The sequence below is a fragment of the Pterocles gutturalis genome, unplaced genomic scaffold, assembly GCF_000699245.1.
Source record: "Pterocles gutturalis isolate BGI_N339 unplaced genomic scaffold, ASM69924v1 scaffold9854, whole genome shotgun sequence".
Classification (NCBI taxonomy): domain Eukaryota; kingdom Metazoa; phylum Chordata; class Aves; order Pterocliformes; family Pteroclidae; genus Pterocles; species Pterocles gutturalis.
Genome location: NW_010128243.1, coordinates 44,993 through 66,192, shown reverse-complemented (window position 1 = coordinate 66,192; position 21,200 = coordinate 44,993). Strand labels below are relative to the sequence as shown.

At 39.5% G+C, this 21,200-nt stretch overlaps 1 protein-coding gene across 1 annotated transcript in view; it reads left to right on the top strand.

The window, feature by feature from the left end:
- Positions 1-469: 469 nt before the first annotated feature.
- RMND5A (required for meiotic nuclear division 5 homolog A (S. cerevisiae)) overlaps positions 470-21,200 on the top strand; it is a 22,582-nt gene continuing 1,851 nt past the window's right edge. The window contains exons 1-8 of the mRNA XM_010079537.1: positions 470-500; positions 1,388-1,530; positions 8,533-8,667; positions 8,839-8,939; positions 13,810-13,976; positions 14,727-14,892; positions 17,570-17,672; positions 19,795-19,949. Of these exons, the coding sequence (XP_010077839.1) occupies positions 470-500; positions 1,388-1,530; positions 8,533-8,667; positions 8,839-8,939; positions 13,810-13,976; positions 14,727-14,892; positions 17,570-17,672; positions 19,795-19,949 (1,001 nt within the window). The remainder of the gene's footprint in view (positions 501-1,387; positions 1,531-8,532; positions 8,668-8,838; positions 8,940-13,809; positions 13,977-14,726; positions 14,893-17,569; positions 17,673-19,794; positions 19,950-21,200) is intronic.

Below are 21,200 nucleotides of genomic sequence, written 5' to 3'. Positions count from 1 at the left end.
TTCGGATGCATAAAGGAAGGTATCTGGAGTAAGTGACTGGTAAGTTATTACCTAACCCCTACGATTACGGCTTTTTCTGGATTTCCTTTGCTCCCATCAGAGATGTATTGCTAAGGGTACACTGTCAGAGTTATAGTTTGTTTCTGTTGTTCTCGGGTTGCCGGTCCTGCAGCAGCAGTTCAATCCACCTGTGTTTTGTGAAATACCAGAAACTGGACCCTAATGCGCTGCTGAAACCAAAGGCATGTTAAAATACAAAATGAGAAAGTAAAAAGCCTTATGGAAAACATGGTTGATTTTTAAATCTTTAGAATAAAGAGATATATTGGGGATTTTATTTTTTCACATGAAGGGTTTGGATCTGGAATGGTAGGGAAGCATTTCTGGGCTGCTCTCTCACTTACGTTAGCCTTCCTGTGCAGTTGAGGGCTACTAAGCATGTCCCTAAAAGAAAAATTCTTCATGTAGAATGAACTTTGAGGAAGGAGAGACTTCCATAGGTAAGACGAGAAAGGAGATTCTCCTTGTATTTTGGAATCAAAAGCTGGAAGAAAGGACTGGAGTAAAGCACAAAAGAATGTATTTTTTTTCTGAGAGTGATGTTTGAGTGGAGGCACGAAGGGTGTAAAGTGTTAAGTGCGGTGATGTGGTCAGGGGCTTGTAAACCTTTAATTTTTATTATTTTGTCCACAAGATGGGTCATATAGCATTGCACCTGTTGGTTGGACATCAAAGTGTCATGGTTTCTGAAAAAATAAATCTTACGACAAGAAAGAGTGGATCTGATCAGGTCAGGTCCTTTACGGGCTGTTTCTTATCCATTGAGGAAAATTTGAGACTGTTTAGAGCTGTTTCCACAAGTTGAGAAGTAAAAGTTTCATACAGCTCAAATGCAAACAGAGTCCGATATGAGTGGGTAGCTTGCAGGGCAAGAATGAATCAGGCGCTTGTTAATCCAAATATTCCTTGTGCCTTTTTGAAGTTAAATGTGACAATCTGACCTGTCTTCAGGGAACTGTCTAAAAGAAAACTGATCCTATAGTAGGTTCAGTAGCTTCCTATGATATCCTTGAGATTGGTGGGTTGGGGTGTTTGTTTGAGATGTGTTTATTAATCTACTTCGACTTAGACACATGAGAATGTCACATTAATTTTTTAAACTGTTGCACTTGCTCAGTGTTATTGTGCACCTGACTGAATTCCTAATTCCATGGGTGAGCTGTGTTCTGTGCATCTTCTTCATTTAAACTGACCTTGCTTTGTGGATACTCTCTAAATTGCATTTCTTTCTTTTAATGCAATTTCCTGTCTCTACATGTTGTTGCATATTTAGAGATTTAAAGTTATAATTTTTATAAAGTTAGTAATTTTCCTCTCTCTCGTCTAGATCAAGATGGAGACTTATCGGGGACAATTTCACTTGTTATGACACAGTGTTGTAAAAGAATAAAAGACACAGTTCAAAAACTGGCCTCCGATCATAAAGACATTCACAGCAGTGTATCCCGAGTTGGAAAAGCCATTGATAAGGTATTTATATTGTGGATGGATTGTATTATTGCACATATTCAGCGGTGGGTACTCTGCTTTGCAAAAATTTGGATTTATACTGCAATTAATGTTAATTAAATCTTCCTGTCAACTGCAGAAGTATAGGGTTGGGGCAGAGGCAAGAAGTGGGTGTACAGTACTGGCTTTCAGAACTCATTGTCTACAGAGTACTTCTTCGGGGGCAACCCAAATATCTTAATTTCCCCAGAGAACATGTCCTGTAGATGTTACTAGATTTAGTAATAGTGTGTGTTATCAGTTTAGCAAAATACTTGCTTCAATATCAGTCTCAATAAGAAATACTGGGTTTTTAATGTATATATGTGTATATATATTGCATTTCTAGCTAAGTGTCAGTAGCAAATAACTCATAAGTGCCATTCTGTTCTAGAAGGCAGCTTAAAAACATAATTTTTTAAGAAAAACGTTTTGTACGTATCTCAGGTGGGTTGTCAGTTCTTAGGGCTTAATTTTATAGCATGCAGTTTTCTTAATGTAAGTAGAGTAGATTCAGCTTCTCATGGTATCTGTCTCTCTGCCATAACAAATAAGGTGGGGCAGCTTCTCTTTGAAGCTGTGCATATGAGACATTCTTATATGAATTCCAAGTTCAAGAATGACTGGAGTCTGAATATATTTTTGTAGGTAGATAGTACTGATTCTTTGAAATGATACTAAAACTCATTTTTTTGCAGTAAGTGGTGCTATATGTATACTTTCAAGCCATACTCTTCTCTGTCTGTGTGTTCTTTCCTGTAAAGTAGTTGTGTATACAAGGAGTCCTGTGCTTCCTTTTTGGACCTTGGTGTGTGATAGTTTCATATCAGAATATGCTTATGTTAATGGGGTCTAAATGTTTTGTTTGAGGTGCACCTTATAATCTTACTAAGGAGGATACCAGTAAATGACTCCTTTCATCTGAGCAAAGACATTGGCAGCATTACAGAACACTTGTTCATCCTTTGAGAAGCTCATTTAAACTTTGTTAGTGATGATAATCTGTTAAGGCATCATTTAACAGTAGTGTGATGAAGAGACAGAGTCCATAATGCTGCGTTACTGGGCAGAATGTCTGTGCAACTCTTGTATTTTTTGCTTGTGTCTCTGATTGACCATCATGGAGAGCTCAAACTTTGTATTAATAGCTTTAATCCGAGCGTCACTGTTATCCAAAGCTTAAGGACGCATCTGTCTCTAATCCTTGCTGCTGTATCTAAACCAATTAACTAGAGTAAGATTCCATCCTTATTACTGGCTTGAAGCCTGAAATAAATCTATGTAATCTTGTCCTAAGTTTGAAACTTTCCTATTCCGCTTTAACAAGCGGACTTTGTACAAATAAGCTTTCAGGTTTGGCTATACCTTTTTCCTTTAAATACTCTGAGCTAGAGTAGCCCTAGGTCAGATACAGAGGATATGAATATTCAGTGGAAATTGGTGGTAGTATTTCTTAGAAGGCAAAGAAACTCTTGCAAGTTTAATAAAGTTTAGACTTGAGTCTAATCTCCAAACTGATGAGTCAGTTGTTATGTGCATGGTTTTTCCAGTGTTGTTTCTGTCCTGCTGTTTTAAGTCTATCTACTATTCTTATTTTAGGATGGCTGTAAATAAAAGCATTTTTTAAATTTAAAGTGTGTGGTTTTGTAAAATAGTAGCAAGGATACCAGTAATCTGCTCTGTGCCTGTTGGGTGTCAGAAGGGCTGTTTCGCTGTTCAGAAATGAGCTCAACTTGCTGTATTCGGTGCGTTCATTCCTCTGTCTTTTCAATCTTGCTTAGTGTCTGTGGTGTTTACATCAAAAGACTGGAAGCAATGGGAGCTGCATGAGTCCCCAGGCCAGCTTGTAACGAAGAACATATTTTTATGAAGTTCAGAGCGTCAGTTAAGATTATCTCCTTAAATATGAACTTTGTTTGACTTTAATGCAACTAGTTTGAATTTTATTAGCTTCCCCTGATTGTAATATCTTTAAATTATACCCTGAAGTCTTGGCCTGTATGTCGGATAAATATGTGTAACGTTTAAATCCAGGTGGAATTTAATGCTTCCCTGGACAATGACATTTGAAGGAAATCTTCCATATGTACTTAATGCGATTTCCCTGTCCTGCTGGAAAATATGCTTGAAACCTACCAGCAAAATCTTTGTTGACATCTGAGTCCCGAAACCTATTGAGATTGCCCTTCCCCCATTCCTTCCCCGTAACATACTTAAGCTTAAACCAATAGAAGTAATTAAGTGTAATTGATGTAGTGAATTGATTCTCGACACATTCTGGGCAAAATACTACTGCTTCCTAAATAAAATGCTTGTTAGAATTTAAAGCAGCACAGCCCTTGCCTTGATTTGTGAGATCTGAATTTTGTTTCTATCACATGTAAATCGTCATTCCAGCATTTTTCCTCATTTATTTTATAGACAGATTAACACCTCTAGAACACCGTTTATGGTCTTCCTAGCTGTATAGGCTCAGGCACAGATAAATGTAACTTATTATTTTATTGCCTGATTTGATATTGGGAGATGTGCCAATATTGGTACCAATTTTGGGTGGTGCATCCAAATGACAGCTGTTGTTACATGGAGAGTCAGCAGACTTCCTAGTTAACAAGCTTGGATTTTGAAAGAACTTGCTGTATTATCTGCTTGTGACAAATTTCAGGTTAAATTTTTTTTCCAGTGTTGAGGCAGGGTTGTACCTATATGTAAAGTTTAATCTGGTCAGTTTTTAAGTCATTGCTTTTGAACTTGGATCGGACCTAGATATGTCTGCCTGCAGAGTTCACCCTGAGAACAGAAGCTCCTAAGCATTTGAAAAATGTAGTTCAAATTTGGCATCGAATATGAACCATGTTAATGTCTGAAATGCTAAAACTTTGCGTGTTGCTTTTTTAATTAGCCGTTCCTGGAAAGCTTATCGAATAAGCCAGACCATTTTTGTAGTAGTTCTACATGGATTACATGCTTCTGATCCATGAAGGGTTACTGGTTCTCCCAAAGAGCATTTTCTCCTTTAAAAGGAAATGTTTGCATCCAGTTTTTTCTTTATTGTACTAGCATTTGCTCTGCTTCCAGAGCTCGTCATGTCACTGTTGTTCAGCAAGTTGTTATCGCGTAGCTCACTCATCAGTCTCCCTGTAAATCACTCTTCTAGAATGATTTGAATTCATCTCGAAGCATGGGGCTAGTAAATGTTTTCCCTCTAGCAGCAGTCTGTGTGACTAGTAGTTAAATGTCTTTATTCATAAAAGTAAGTGAAGTAAACTGTAGCTCCTTCTATTTTTCCCTGAATTATAAGGCTGTTTTTAAAGGACCAACATTTTAGTCCAGTCTTTGTTTTGGGAAAGCAAACTTTTACTGAAGTTAGTGTTTGTTTCACATAAAAACTTGTATGCAAACAAACTAGAGAGCTTTACTGGACATCATTTAATTATGTTGTTGTGAATAATATAGCTGGATAAATACAGAGCCTTTGCAAGTTGAGCTTTGTTTTATGAACCGACAAACTGAACAGACAAGGTAAACAACTATATTTTATTTGTATTTTGTGTCAGAAATCAGAAGATGGGAGGAATGCACAAAATAATCTCAACTGATAAACTGAGGAATAAAACTGTCCTTAATCATCATCCTTCTTCACATCATGTCATTACTAATAACGTGGAAGGTTGTATGTTGGTTAAAATGGTCTGTCTTGTGTGTGTGTGTGCATCTTGAAGTCCTTCTCACATTTCAGCAATTATCAGTAATGTACTTGACATTGTATCATTAGTATATTTAGCCCATAATATTCTACATTGTAGCCCTAGGCTTACTGGTTAGGCTCTTAAAAAAAGGCTTGTTTCTCCAGAATATTAACTGACACTCTTCTCAGCTGAAAAACTGAAAAGCACAAAATCACCTTTCTGGAGTTATTTAACTTATCTTATTAAACCCCACGTGCTATCAGCTAGCATACTGTTAGCATTTAGAAAACAAAACAGAGAGATGTGCAGTCACTGACATCATGCATGCATGGCAGTTACGAGATATGTGAGCCAAAGGCAAGCAGTAATTTGTTCTGACATGACGGTCATTCACTGTAATATGTGCAGCTAGTTCTTGAAGCTCCTTGGGACCCAGAGGAGGCAGAGCTCTAGAATCCCACATATAATAAAAACCTCAGAAATTAAAAAAAAAAAAAAGTTATTGAAATGAGAACCCAGTGAAGACTGGGTTGTTTGGAGAATGGATGGGGGGGGGCGGGAAATGGAGTTCCTCAGGTTGTATGATGTGACTTGAATCTACAGCAAGCACATCTAGGTTAATATGACTCATTGTTACCAGCTCTTTTGGGGTTTTAAAAATGTAATTTCTGATGGGATTTTGAAAAGGTTCTCAAGGCTCGTAGGTTTGTTGTTTCAGAACAAAGTGTGGATTTCGGGAAGGAACTGAGATAAGTGGCTCTACCACCTCTGCCCTCAAGCAGCAAGAAGGATGTGACGATGTTTAAGGTTCAGCTCTAATTGTGGTAGCTGCCCAGAAGAATACAGTTTCTTCTTACAGGATTATACAGTAATATACTGTCCTATTCAGTAGGACTTGGAATTGCATGAAAAATAACTTAGTTGATTATTTTTAGATTACTAAACCTAAGTAACAAAAGCAAGCTGGAGTGTTCTTGCTGCTGCCTCTGGTATTTCTCTAATGCTTTGTTGATGGATTTATGTTACCTGCTAGTGGTGTTTGGACGGTGATACCAGGATTGGCAACGATGGTGAACCTTAAAGGCTTCAGAGGGTTGGCACAAATAAGAACAGTATTATTTAGTCTTCAAGATGCTTGAGTTTTTCCAAGATACAGCTTAAAGACAAACAGCACGGACCTTACAGGTTAAGACATCCAACTGAAAATGTTGTTAAATGTGAGACTTGAATCAATGGCAATAATTTAAACGCTCATCTGGCTCCACCGTCTCTGAAGGATGGAAGAGGCAATTTGCTAGCCTAAGGTTAATGTTTTACTGAAAGTTTGCTATCAAACCTGAGGAGAGTGGTGGTTTTGAAGCCACGTGTGCCGGGATGCGAAGGCTGCCCATTTCTCGACAGTGACACAGAGCAACATCAAAGGAGATGTGGAGGTGACTGATAAAGGAAATTAATAAGTGGTGTATAAAAGGAAGGTGCAGTGAGGAGCTGAGCTGTGGAGAGTACTGGATGGAAAATTAGAAGCTTTACAGATTTATGCTACTGTGCCCTTTAACTTCCCACTTGCCATTCAAGAGGTGGGCGTGCTCACTGTTAGTAAGGTCTCTGAAGGGCATGCATCTGTCTTTACTGCAGCTAGTCCCTGGATGCCACTCCCGTCCTCTCTAGCCAGTTTATAAAGCAGCAGTTTCAGTCTTTGAGGCTGACGTCCGAGTTGTGGTTAGGTGTTTGATACCTCCTAGGAAAAAGCAGTGAGGCGTAACTGTGCAACAGAGCCTCGTGCAGGGCAAAAGTGACCCCTTGGTCTGAAAGTTTGAAGCAGCCCTGATGTTCTCTGCTTTTTCTTAATTTAAGAATTGCCTTCCAACTCTATTTAACTTCTGGAACAGGTTGATAGTAGGGTCCTGAATGCTCTTGGCAGCATCACTCTGCAAATGTCTGTTGCCTGGCATGTGTTTTGACAAAACAACATATGACTCTTTGGGCTCCTGCCGCAGGTCGGTGATGTCACGTCCCTGGGATGCAAAGTGCCGATCTAATGTAAACCCACGTTGCCTGCTCAGATTTGTTCTGAAGTCGGTTATCCCGCTTTGCGCTGGCCAACCTTACAGCACGCCGGGTATCGGCTAACCTGCCGCTCCAGTGTTGTGCTGGCTGACGGGGAGCAGATCGTACGCGGTTGACAGATAGCTCATACCAGCTCTGTGGTGTTTGCTTTGACAGAAGTGTGTGTTTGTGCTGGGTAGGTGTTTCATGTTGTGCAGGACTGCCGGTCATCACAGAGCTGTAGCTGGAGCACCACTATTTTCACCAAACTTCTGATTTCTGAAGTTGCTTCTTGGAAGAGAGCTGTAGTTAGCATGCCATCAGGTCAGGCGGCAAGCAATGCACTTGACTTGTAGAGTCTGTTTCTTATGCAAGAGGTTTGTTTTAGGCAAGGGGTGAGGATTTTTATTCAAATTAACCTGCCTGCCCTGATCATAGAACGTGTTAGCAGTTAAAATCCTGTTTTATATCTTGGGTTAGAATAAGTCTTGCTCTCCTGCTGCCAACAGGCGCAGTGCCAAGGGATACTAAAGAGTCACTGTGACAATATTTTTTACTTATTCCTGGAATATGTCCGTAGGCCACAGGCCTAAAAATACATAGCAGTAGGATCATCAGGGTTAGATCTATAAAAGATCTCTCACATCTTCAAAGCTCATCCTGTTGCTGGGATGTTGAGGTCTTCAGAGATTTTAATTTCATTGTCATTTGGGGGTGGGGAGAAGTGACATTTTCCTTTTTCAGCATTGTCTATCCTCTCAGCTGTGTCAGAAATTCTACAGTTAAAGCTTTTACTTCTATTTCGGTGCGCTGTAGTGACAGTGATGCATTGATAACACTATTTTGATTCTAGTGTAAGTGATTTTGTTTACTGTTCTCTATATGTTGTCAGTTTTCACATATGGAAAAATCCTTTTCTGCAGATACTTTCTTCAAAAATGCATCATGGCCTGGAAACCCCTTTATTAGCTAACTAGATTTCTGATTTGCTGGCTAGACTTGTAATTTGTCAGTGTAATTCCTTGTAGTGGACAATATTCAAACTTGAAATGAGTGAGCCAAAGGATTTCTTCTGTACACAGGAAATAACAAAGCAGCTGACAGATATATTTCACTTTGAACAGGGGTTAATTGAGAGCCAAGTGAGTAACAGGCAGAGAACATCAGGGTGGAGACATAGGTGTCCTGCATAATTAAAGAAAAATGTCAATTTGTTCCAGCCTATTAACTGTTAATTTGTTCATTTCAGAATTTTGACTCTGACATCAGCAGCGTGGGGATAGATGGGTGCTGGCAGGCTGACAGTCAGCGAATCCTCAACGAGGTGATGGTGGAGCACTTCTTCCGGCAGGGAATGTTGGATGTAGCCGAGGAACTTTGTCAGGTAACGATAAGCGTGGATGTTCAGTGTTATTGATCATGGAAGATTAGACTTCGTGTTAGCGTCCTTGTTTGAATGTTAATGTTCCGGGTGAATATTGAAACTGTCAGAAAACAGCAATTTAATCCCATGTTTTCATATGCTTCAACTGAAAACTGCCTTTGTTTTTTTCAGGAATCTGGTCTATCGATAGATCAAAGTCAAAAAGAACCGTTTGTGGAGTTGAATCGAATATTGGAAGCATTAAAAGTTAGAGTTCTGAGACCTGCATTAGAGTGAGTCTAATCAGATTTTTTTAATCCCTTTTTTTTTGAATGCTTTTAACAAATAATCAGGTTTTCACTTGAAATATTGTCTTTAGTATATTTTGATGTGTCCTCATGTGACCTTTTGAGAGGTCTAGTTACTGAGTGAACCCGTACCTTCTCCTTTTGTCCCCTGTGTGTCCCTCCCCAGGGGCTAAGGGTCTCTTTCTTAGATTAAAGATTAACTTGAATAATTTGTGGTGCTGATTTAAGGTTTTGGGAAGAAACATCACTTAGGGAAACAGTTGTGTACTGTAATGGTATTTAGCTTTATAGTGAGTAGTTAGTGAACCTTATTTTAAAAGGTTAAGTTAAGGAGGATACCAGGACTTATTAAAGGTGTTGGGTATCACCAAGTCTTTTTGGCTTTACCGAGCCCTTGGTGTGAGCAGAGCTTGACTCAGGATCAAAGTTCTCACTTTTTTTTTTTGAGGTCTATCAATTGTCCTTAGACCAGGATATTTTCTTGACCTTAGTAGACTTTACAACCATTAGATGTGTAAGCTGGTGCTAAAAGTGACAGAGAAGAGGGGAGTGTAATGAAATGTCTCACAGGCTACTGTTTTTGTTTTCCAGTAGTGGATAGGTAACAGTGCTGTACCATTTCAGAACAGCTTTTATTTTAAAAACAGGAAAACCCCAATAAACCCCCTGTGTTTCAGGGTTTTTTTTGGTTTTTGGTTTTTTTGTTTTTTTTTTTTTTAGGTTGTGAGAGCTTTGGTGAGCTTAGGGTGGTCTCAAAAGTAAGTAAAAAAATTAAAATAGCTTTGAAATGACGTTTTAAAAGTAGAAACAATGAAACAAAGCAAATTCAAAATTTCTGTTTAATCCCAGAACATAATTCATACATTTAAAATACCTTTTTTGCATTATTCAGTTAAATACATTTTTATACCAACAAATGCTTTCTCTTCCCTTTAACATGATCCAACATGGGTATGTCGATTCAGAGGTCATTGGCTTCTCAACTAAGTGCAGGGATACTTTGATATTCCAACTGTTCATAAACTACATCGTGCATCTGGGTCATGCAAAATTTGACCTCAATAGTTAGTCTTTGAATATAGTTACACCGGTGGAAAGCTCAGGTGATTTATTGCTACCGAGTTGGCCAATTGAATAGAAGGAACACTGAAATGCTTCATGTTACAACTGAAATGGGATTTCCTGTCAGCTACACTATATATTTCTGGTAGTTCAAATAGTAACGTAGCTGTTGTGAGGGATTCTCTCTGTGGAACAGTAACTCGCTGTTATAGCCATCCACGTCAAAGTCACTAAATTCATTTTAGCTCCAGTTAGCTAAGCCTTCTGCCTTACTCATTGCTACTTAGTTGTATCTTGCAGTTCCTGCGATGCGTTAAATATTTTTCAAATAAAGGAGAAAGCATGGTTGTTCTTCAAAGGAACTCCTGTTCTCAAGACAGCTGAATGGACAGAGAATAATGTGTATTGTCTGCAGTTTGTATACTGGTCTCCCTCTCTTGCCCTGTCTCATTTCTGTTTATAATGTTTATTCTGTTTAAACTCTTCAGTGCAAAAGCTATCTGCTTCTCTTTACCTGCTGCTGGGCACACAGGATCCTTATTTGTAGTGATGCTTATCGAAAAAAAAATGGTTGATTGTGAGGACGATCAAAATGTGATAAAACTATACCATTTAGGAGGTAACCGATGCCTTAAATGCCCAGTTATTCTGCAGAACTGCTGGTGCTAGTGAATGTATTTCCCGTATTTCTTCCCAGCAGATGGGGGTATTCAGGAGGGATGGAAGCACCTCCTGGAAGGACAGCTTCTATGTGAGAGGAGCTTGGAGGGGTGGCATTGTGCGCTTTGGGCAAAAAGCTAAAAAAAATGTCTAAAATTTGCATCTGTAAGTACAGCTTCAGGGGTGCATAAAAGCCATCCCAAAATGGCCTGTCCTGGGGCTGGGGTACTGACGGTGATGTTAAGGCAGAAAGCAGGTGTTACACAGGGATAAGAGATGACAGCAGCACGAACCAGGAAGGGGAGTGTAGCAGGGTTTACCCATGCGAAATTGCGGAAGGTTGGCGTGAAAGCAGTAACCAGTCTCTCTGGCTCTGCCAGTGCTCTGCAGTTGGTGCTCGGCTGAACTCAGTGTTGGAAACAAAGCAAACAGTGGTGGCTCCTGGTCACTGCCATCGAAAGGGAGTTGTCAGAGCAACAACTTTGTGCAAAGACTTTCAAAGTCCTTCTCTGGTGATGGAGACATTAGTATTGATATCTGATTTAAGCAACAACAAAAAATAGAGTGTAGCTTTAGGTTTTTTTTTTTTTTCATATTTTCTTACTACTACAAATTCCAACACTTCAGAGTTAAATTTAGGACAACCAGCCACAACATTTTTCTTTTTTTGTATTTGAGGTTTTTTTTTTTTTCTTGGCTTTGTAGATGCCCCATCTGACCCTACACCCTAAGCTATGTAATCTCTGTTCCTCCAAAGGATCCCATTAATTTCCAGTGACTTTTCTCATTGTAATTCGGTGATGGGGGAGGGAAATCTGTAGATTCTTTCTGGGTGGATTCTGGCCCTTCTGAGCCCTGGTGGGTCTCTGTGTGAAGGTCTCATGGGAATGACTTGTAGCTTCAAAGCTTTTGACTGTAATCTCCTGGGGTAGAGATATTGTCTTCTTTTGTATCTGTAAAGCAGCAAGGCGAACAGATTTTTGGTATTTGCTGGGACCTTTGGGGTGTGGCTTAAACTTAATCTTTGCTAGGCTTTGTGAAATTCATTTTAACTAAATCCCATGTGGGAGCTGGAAGAGAGCTGTGTGTACCTGTGGTTTGAATAGTAGACTTTTAATCTTTAAAAAATTCAGATGGATTTGAGTCTTAGAAGTGAAATCACTCTGAAGGTGTTGTTTTGAGAGGAGGTAGGAAGACAGGTGTTGTGATTACTGATGATTTTGGATGGTGGTGGGAGAGTAGGTGGGTTGAATGTTTTAAACCTCACTTGTTGTGTTTGGTGTTTTTTTTTTCCTTTCCATTAGATACAAGAACAGCATGTCCTAGACCAAACACCTCAGGCCTTGCTTCTGTGGCTGCTTTCTTCTGATATAAATCAGTGCTGCCACTCAAAAAGCTAAAAATGGAAAGCCTGCCTATAAGCTAATTTGGAAAAATAGACTCGATTTCAGCAAGATGAAGTACTGTGTCATGTGGTTGCGAATATTGGCAGGGAGAGGATGGAGGCTCTTTTGATGCGATACAGATTAATATCTCATTGATGGGACTGTGGACTGGTCTTATTGTTTATTGATAATAGTTTTTTGTCTTTCAGCTGCTTATTGGTCTATGGTTGTTAATGTCAGGTTCTCGTTTTCTTAGTTGGGAGTGATCTTCATTGCCACTATGCCTGCCTTAAACTGTGGAAACTGATCATAAAAAATAAATTAAAACCCAACCGAAACCAAAAGCCAACGACAACAAAAATCACAAACCAAACCCAAAACCCCGTGGTTAGTGAGTGTGCCCTTCCCTCCTGGTGGAGATTACAGTGTTGACAGTCTTCTGAGGCTGTTCATCTGAAACCGCTTGAAATTAGGGACAGTAGGGCTTATTCTTATTGCGAAGGCTGCATTTTTCACTGTTTTCCTAGTGAAAATTCCTACTGCTGCCATTACAAAGCCTTGCCAGTAAAGTCAGACTCCTGACACTTTCACCACAACAAATTGAAAGTAGATACTTGCTCATTAATGTTATATCTTAATGGAGAAGGCTAGCTTGCATTGAAAAATTTACCAGTACTGTAAGAATGCTTAATTTTCTTATTTTATTATTGGCTGAAAAGAACAGAAGCCTCACACACCCCTTCTTTTTAAAGAAGAGAGGCTACCTCACTTCACTGAAAAGTGAAAAGCTCTTTGCTTAATGGGGCCCCCACAGTGAAAATAGTATAACTAATTAACACTAATGAAAAACAGGTGTACTGAAGAACATTGAAACTTGAAGTTCTTAAGAGAAAGGTTGGATTGATTTAGGCCTGACTAAATTGAATTAAGGAAAAATAAAACCCACAAAAACACAAGAAAGTGATGGATAAGATATAAATAAGACAACTTTTTTCTGAAATACTTTGAAAATTCCAGTTCATTTTACTTGGTGTGTGTTTAAGAATTCTTCCATGTTATTTGGGAACCAAACATTAGTGTTGTCATGGTGAACGAGACCCAGAAAGTGAGAAATACTTTTATTGTCCAAGTTCAAAATAACACAGAAGGCAAAGTTTAAGTGGGGTAGGGTACGATATTTAAACTGATTTCCCTTCCCTTCCTCTTGTCCCCCATTATAAGGTCTTGATAATTTCTATCTTTGAGGCCCCCGTGGATGCATTTCTCCTCTCTGGGGAAAAACACGCACGCATATAAACATAGTGGCTTAGAGGAAATGTTTGGTGAATGAAGGAGTTGGAAAACACGTTCTTGAAAGGCTTGGTCAAACTTCTTCAACGTGCAGCTGGAGACTATCTGTAATTGTTAAGATTCAGTGTGGTATTAATCCAAATACGGTAGATTCTAGCCATTTCTACCTTCTATCGTGCCTCATTTGGCCCTGCCTTCCTGCCAGTGAGTGTTGAATTTTAGAGGTGACCCTGTAGAGCAGCACCAGAAGTCCCGTCGTCACGTGTAGTGTGCCCTGTGTATCTCCGTTACTTGTGAAGGGTCCTGCCATTTTCTGTGTTCTGAAGAGACTCACTGGAGTTTGGGGAACAGTCATATTCTCCTTGAAATAGGTGTTTGATAACTGTAATAATTTCATATGATGTAGGCTGACACTTACTCTTTTGTCATGTCCCATTGTACCTCCTCGTTTCTTCTAGGTGGGCGGTATCCAACAGAGAAATGCTTATGGCACAGAATAGTTCGTTGGAATTTAAACTACACAGGTTATATTTCATTAGTTTATTGATGGGTGGAACAGCAAATCAAAGAGAAGCACTTCAGTATGCGAAAAACTTCCAGCCATTCGCCCTAAATCATCAGAAAGGTAAGTTTTTGGTCACATGAAGGGGATTTAAAGCACTTGGATGCGACATCTCTAGTAAAATATAAATCATGTTCTAAATGTTTTTTGCTCCATTGTTTTCATTTTGTTAGCGGCTTCTTATTTCTGTATTTAACATGTATAACCTGAATCCTTACAATTTGATTTAACTCCTCTTTTTTTTTTTTTAAAGAGGGTAGAAAGTTATGTTTTAATATGTCTGCACATGGGCTTAAATTTAAAGTTTTTGACTCTTTTTAAGTAATGCATAGATTACATCTAGAATAGGCTTGCTGCCAGGGTGAAGTGTTAAAAATGCACAGAAATGTTCTTGGAATAGTCATCTGCTATTTTCTGCTGCGTGGGGTAATACAAAGAGAAATTAAGCTTTTCAAAAACGGGGAATATGTGAGTTGAGTGAACCATCTCAAATTGAATCCAGCAAAGCCTGATTTTTAGGGTACTGTGTGTGTCAGAAAGCTTACAAAAAAGTAAACCTGTTTGAAGCAAATTAATAGGCAGCATGCCATGCTTGTAGAGGGGCAGATGACCCCCCAAGTTTATCCACAGTGGACTGGAGCTCTCGTGGCTATAGACGCCGGCTCTGTGGTGGCTGTAATTCTGTTTTGTAGAGGTGAGGATGTGTGTTATTGATCTGGTGTATCTGCCTGTTTTCCATGTAAAAGCTAAATCTGTAGACACTAGCTTTTAGCTGTAGTATAAAATAACTGAACTGTTCCTGGTCCCTGACAGATATTCAGGTTTTGATGGGCAGCCTGGTGTATCTGCGGCAAGGTATAGAGAACTCTCCGTACGTTCATCTATTAGATGCAAACCAGTGGGCGGACATTTGTGACATCTTTACAAGAGATGCCTGCGCTCTTCTGGGTCTGTCAGTTGAATCACCTCTCAGCGTTAGGTATGCTGGTTTTCACTTGTTTTTAAGACAAGGTACATAGTGTTTTGGTTTCTGTTTCTTGTTGAGGACAAAAGAAACAGCTTTTTGAGAAGTAGTCTCATTTAGCTTGTATTAAATAAAGAGTAGAGTTACAATGAACTCTAACAAGATTTGCAGACTTTAAAAGCTGGAGGTTCCTGTGTGCTGTGCTGTATCCTGCACTTTTACAGCTCAAGAGGAAACGTTCATGGATGGAATTTGGCTTCTGTAGTTTACACATCAGTGCAAGAAATGAGGATGGCCATCAGCCAATTATTCCCATAGCAAATGTGTGAAAACTGTCCCTGCTGTTTAACTGCAAAAAAACCCCCAAACTGTGGCCATGATTCTGTCAGCATTTGATCTTGGTTTTTAATCCACACATTACTTTGCCTGTCTTCTCCTTAGAAGGATGCTTATTAGTTACATTGTGATTTCAGCTCCTAAAATTTCCAAATTGTTTGCTGGATCTCATTTGCAAAGAAGAGGCATTTTCAAGCTCAGCAGCTAATCTGACAAAATGCAACTCTGTAGGAGGCTGTTGGAGATGTGAAGAAAACCCGATCTAATCTCCTTCTGGGTTCTCTGAAGATAAAATAGATTAGCTGCTATTTAACCTTTGGGTGTCAATTCCCCCAGTATACTCACCTGATGTTCTCATTTTCATTTCAGACATTAAATAGAAAATAAATTATATATATCTTTCTAGGCTAGATTTGGTACTTAGCAGAAGCTTCACTACCTCTTCTTTTTTTTGGCTTTTTTTTTCCTCTTTACTTTTTGCATGTTACTGTTTTTAGACTTTTGTGCTTAGTTTAGAGCTCTTAAAATTGCCAAGCCTTCTGCTTCTCCTGTTTGCACCTCTGTCACGAAATACAAACAGAAGCAACAAAGGGAACACTTCCAGATTAATTGTCTTTCTACAATAAACGTTACGGGTTTCAGTGTGAGGGCTTTATAAATATCTAAAACTTCTGTCTCTGGTTTTTGGTTTTCATCTTTCCTGTTTCAGTCAAATTAACAGCAGTCTTTTAAATTTTAATTGCTCATGCACTGATGCTGTAACATGGTTTTCAGTGCAAATGGCCAAGAGATTTTCAGTGAAGTGGAAAATCCCTGTTATTCATGTTTGGATTGGTTGGACGCTTGCTTTGCACCTGGTGTGAAATCGATTGCTCTAAAATGTGTTTACTGTATGGGTGGTATCGATACTCTTATCATAAACAAGACTGTTCTAAACTGGCGTGACCTTTGAGTGCTGCAAATCCTTTGGAAATTAAACCAGCTTGAAGTTAAAACCCTGCTATAAAATGTATTGCTTTCTAGAGCATGAGTAGTGGTCACTTTTTTTTTAAGGCTGATTGGTTTCTCCAGTATGTGTTTAATCCTGTACAAGCCTCACGGTCTGAGTTACTGCGTGGAGTCAGTGGGAAGACTCATGTTGTACTGAGGAGGTCATGGTTCAGGGTCTTGAAGGACTATAGGACACCATTTGAATTTACTATTTACTCTTAAGGGGCTCTTCCAGAGATGTTTTCATACAGGACCATTAAAGCAATAATACTTTTATTTCTACAAATACCATTTGTGTAAACTTTCCATAAGGTTAACAGGAGCTACACTCAGGGCTGAAATAACCAAAAAGGAAAATGTAAAGATTAAAATGGCCAGTTGGAGGTGAGGGGGTTTAAAAAAAAAAAAAAAAAAAAAAAAAGCTTAAGCAAGAGATCCATAGATTTCAGGTGCTTCCCTCCCAAGTAAACTAGTCAGATGTTTTTATGTTTCTGCAACAACAATTATCTGGAAGGGCAGAGTGGAGATGAAGATTGTGACTTCTGTAGACAATAAAACTTGCACAAATAGTAAAATAATCTGCCAAAGAAACAGGGCATTCTGATACCAAGGTCAAATCCTGTTTCTGTTGCTGCTGATTTCCACACTTATAGTACTGTCATTAGAATTGAATTCTTAAAATGTTAATTTGTGTAAACTCAGTGTCATACTTTCTTTTGTAACACAGTGAAATATTTCAAAATAATGTGGTAAGTTCTGGTAATGGGCAACTCCCAGAGCAGGCTGAACTGTTGGGACACCAACTTTGTTTGGTTTTATGCTGCCACTCTTGTAGACTGTGGTTTCCTTCCTTCATTTACCTTCCTATGTTTTTTCTACATTTGTTTTCTTGATTTAAGGTGAAGGTGGAAAGACATGTTTCTTTACATGGTAATTACATATAATTACATTAAAGGATTGTAGGTTGTGTGTACGTGTGGGTTATGCGGAAACTCTTAGGCTGCATGTACTTTTTGATAGTGGAGAGCAACTACCTGTAGAGGGTAACATGATGTCTTCCTTCTGTACAGCTCAAAATCAAAGTATGTGGCATAGAAAATAAATTCATTATAAGACTCAGAGCAAGGATTAACTGTTGTTTGCAGTACAGAATGTGGTACGTGAGGGCCTGAGCCTAGGATGCAGGGTAACTGATAACCTGCCCCAAAACCCTTGCTTGCTGTACTTGAAGGGAGCTTAGAAGTACAGACAATAACTGAGTGAAGTAGTACAACACTCTTGTGTCCCAGTTAACCTTTAAAGTAGAAATATGAAAAATGCTGGCTTCCTAACAGGCACTGTATATTAACGTTTCCTTTTTCTGCAGTTTTTCAGCAGGTTGTGTAGCATTACCAGCTCTAATTAATATCAAGGCAGTTATTGAACAAAGGCAGTGCACAGGTGTTTGGAACCAGAAGGATGAACTGCCGGTGAGTTGGTGCTAAGCTATCCCAGGACAGATTTCTGATGTTGAACACTGTTTTCAAGTTTCTTCTGTGCTGAATGTTAAGGGGTGTTATAGACAGCAGCTCTGGGGCTTGGGGCTTCCTTGGGTCTCCACCCCAGGCCGATGGTTTTGGCTGCTGCTTTCCTGTTTGTAGGTTCAACCAGTAGCGAAGCTGTGTATGAGTTGCAGGCACCCACCCACGCATACACACAAAGGACACTGATACGACCGGCTACGCAGGCTGCCACAGACAAGGCGCTGCCTTCAGCAGCACCCACATACATGACTTGCATAAAACATAAGTATAGAGAGCCAAGATCTTTGTCCTCTGTCTGGTGAAGATGGAAATTCACTGGTGAAAGCACACGTGCACCACCCCAGATTCACAAGCAAAAGTGTGTTCAGGGACCCTCAAATACTGTCACGGCCCTTCTGGCCTGTTTTATACCCCTTTCTGGCTGTTCCTCCTCAAGCACGTTCCTCCTGCAGTTTTTATAGTTCTGCTGACCCCATTTCCTCCAGGACCCTAGGTTTGCATTCTTCTCTGTTGCAAAATCCAGGTTTGGTTGCAGTTTCTTGATGAGCTATCAATTAGTGTGACTGACAAGGTTGTTTCTTGTTGTTGTCTCCATTATGTTTGTCTGCCAGGTTTGTATCTCAGTTTTATTTGTTGCTCCCCCCCTTTACGTGTTGTCCCCTTTCACATTGAAAAGTTCGTTGATCAAATGACCTTAACAGAACAGATCCTCTCACCTTGCACTGAATGTATGAGATGTTTCTGTATAACTGGGAAGGAAATGCATCCCACTGAGAAACGTTAACTTCCTCTAGCTATCCCTGAGCTCTGTCCACGGGTTCATTTGCACTGACTTTATCAGGTGGCTAGGAGATGAAAGAATTAGTGCTGCATCTGGGGACATGGGAACTGAACTAGAATCCAGAGCACTATACTTGCAGCACAACTCGTTTATATCAGTTGAAGTTCAGTCCTTGTGAAACCTGGTTTCCCTTTATAGCTTTTACCAGGTGTGTGCAGCTCTCCAGTGACCTGCTCCTGATTTGGAAAGAAACCTATTTAGTGCAAACTGGGCATGAACTGAGTTAGCCTCTCTGATTTTTAGCTGTAAGAGATTCATTTATAGTGCACATACATGTGTTGAGTTTCTCCCAGCTATGTTTTCTGTAAACGCTTGAGAGTGTAACCTCCAAGTGTGACAGATTCATGCCCTGCTGTCCAGACAGGAATGATTAGCAAGGGAGCATTTAGGAAACGATTGCTCTCAGATGCAGATCAGTTAATAGTATCTATATACCTCCTTGCCTATTCTAAACTTAAGGGTCTCTAGCGTGTACTTCTAAGGCAGTATGGGGATGGGAAGCCTTACTGTCATCATGCAAAGACAGAAATTAAGTAGCATGAAAAGGTCATTTTGTCAGATTTTGTTGAAGGTGACACCTGTCAGAACAGAGGACTGGTCAGAGCCAGGAGCTTCAGGTACAGAAGCTGTGATTTTTTTTGCAGTTCTCAATCGATTCCTAAAGTCATGAACCCCTTCCTCTCTGAGAGAGGTCCCTTTTTGAAATCATTTGGTCCTGATGGCAAGAGTTGTGCTGTACCAGTGTCTTCTGTGTTGAAACTGAAAATAAATTATTCTGAAACACTTCATTATTGGCATGTAGATGCTGGGAGAGTCTTTCAGGAAACTGTAGAACATTAACATAATCAATCCAAGGTTGTTTCCCCCCCCTTAAATAAGATGTCATCTAAACCACTGTGGAAATCACTGGCTGGGAAATACAGAAAGTCTCGGTGGGTCATCAGCTCAGTTTTCCTGCCAAGGCATATAGATCTACCCTGAAATATGCACTTGGCCCTTGGCAGAATACTCTGCTTTGTTGAGGAGGTGGAGGAGCGACATAAATCATTATTTTAAGATCACAATTAAGTATTTTTGGCTGGGAAACTGTCAGGCATCCACACAATGGATTTTTCTGCCTTCCCAGATGAATTGTGAAATCCGTTAAGTAAGGGCCATGACCTAAAGGGATAATTATCTGGAAATGTAGTTTCCCAGGGTAAATTGTTATGTTAATTTCTTTCACAGATTGAAGTGGACCTCGGTAAAAAGTGCTGGTATCATTCAATATTTGCCTGTCCCATTCTTCGTCAGCAAACAACAGATAATAATCCACCTATGAAATTAGTTTGTGGTCATATTATATCAAGAGATGCTTTGAATAAAATGTTTAATGGTAGCAAGTAAGTACCATTCTTTTATTTCAAGCTACATATAGACAAGGACAAATCTTAAGACTCGAATACTATATTTGGGAAAACTGAGTCCATGATTATGTAATTGGTGGAAGCTTGTTAATATTAGAGAATGACTTAGAAGCCAGATAAACTGGGTTTATGCACTGGAGAAAGGCGTAATAAACCCTCTGATGTCATAGAAAGTGAGATTATGTGAAGGAATGCAATGAACAGAGTGTTTTTTCAAGTTGTAAATACGGTTGTGTTGTCTTAAATTCAAAATGGAGGCTTTGACACACAGAGTTTTCCATTGGGAGCAAGGTTACTAATGCATGAAACATCCCTTAAAAATAAAATTAAACCTCTGGGGAAATATGGCATAGTAAATGAGTGAATAGTTGAATTATCGCTGTGGAAATACTCCTCCTTGGATATCAGTGGGCTGCCTACAGGCTTTTGGGAAGGAGGAGAGAGCAGCTAGACAGATTTCCTTGAGGAAGAACCAGTGGTAATTCAGGTTGAATATATGCAGCTTCCGTGGAGGCTGTCAGCTTAATTTAGAGCCGTAAGTTATTTTGTGAAATCCAGTATGAAAATAAGTGATGCTATGAATTAAGATGTCGAGTGATGTTGGCATTCTTTCCCCTGTTAGAAAAGCCTAAAGGTATGCCTTCATGGGTGACTTTAGCCATTTCAAGCCAGTAAACTTGCTGCTGCTGCATTATTCCTGTCCCCAGTCACTCATTGCTGATGCTTTCATTGATCAGCTTTAGTGACAGTGCAGCTCTGACAATATTAACTCAGGAAAGGGGGGTGAAAGGCCCAAACTTAGAGATCGGGAAAAATGGATCATTTCTAGAAGAAATATTGTAAGCAGGTGGAATTGTATCAGTGGAGACCTGAGCAGGGAGGCCAGGCTGACCTCCTTAGTCATAGCCTGCAGGAGCTGATCTAAGTGGGCTGTAAAATCACAGGATTTTGGGAACCAGAGAGTAAAATGCACTGGATGCTGAGGAAGTCAAAGTGAAAGCTATCACCCTATTTAAAATTACTGAAATGCAACAAACTAATCCAGAAGTAGAAATAATAGATTAATCATGAAGAGTAATTTCTTGGTATTTAATAATTCAGGGGTGCGTGGGTGAAAGATGAGAAAGAATATAGTTAGAAGATAAAGTGTGATAAGGTGTCTCTCAGCTAAAGGTGACTTTTAATGGAGCCAAATAAAGCATTATGGCTTAGGAGTACATTTGTTTC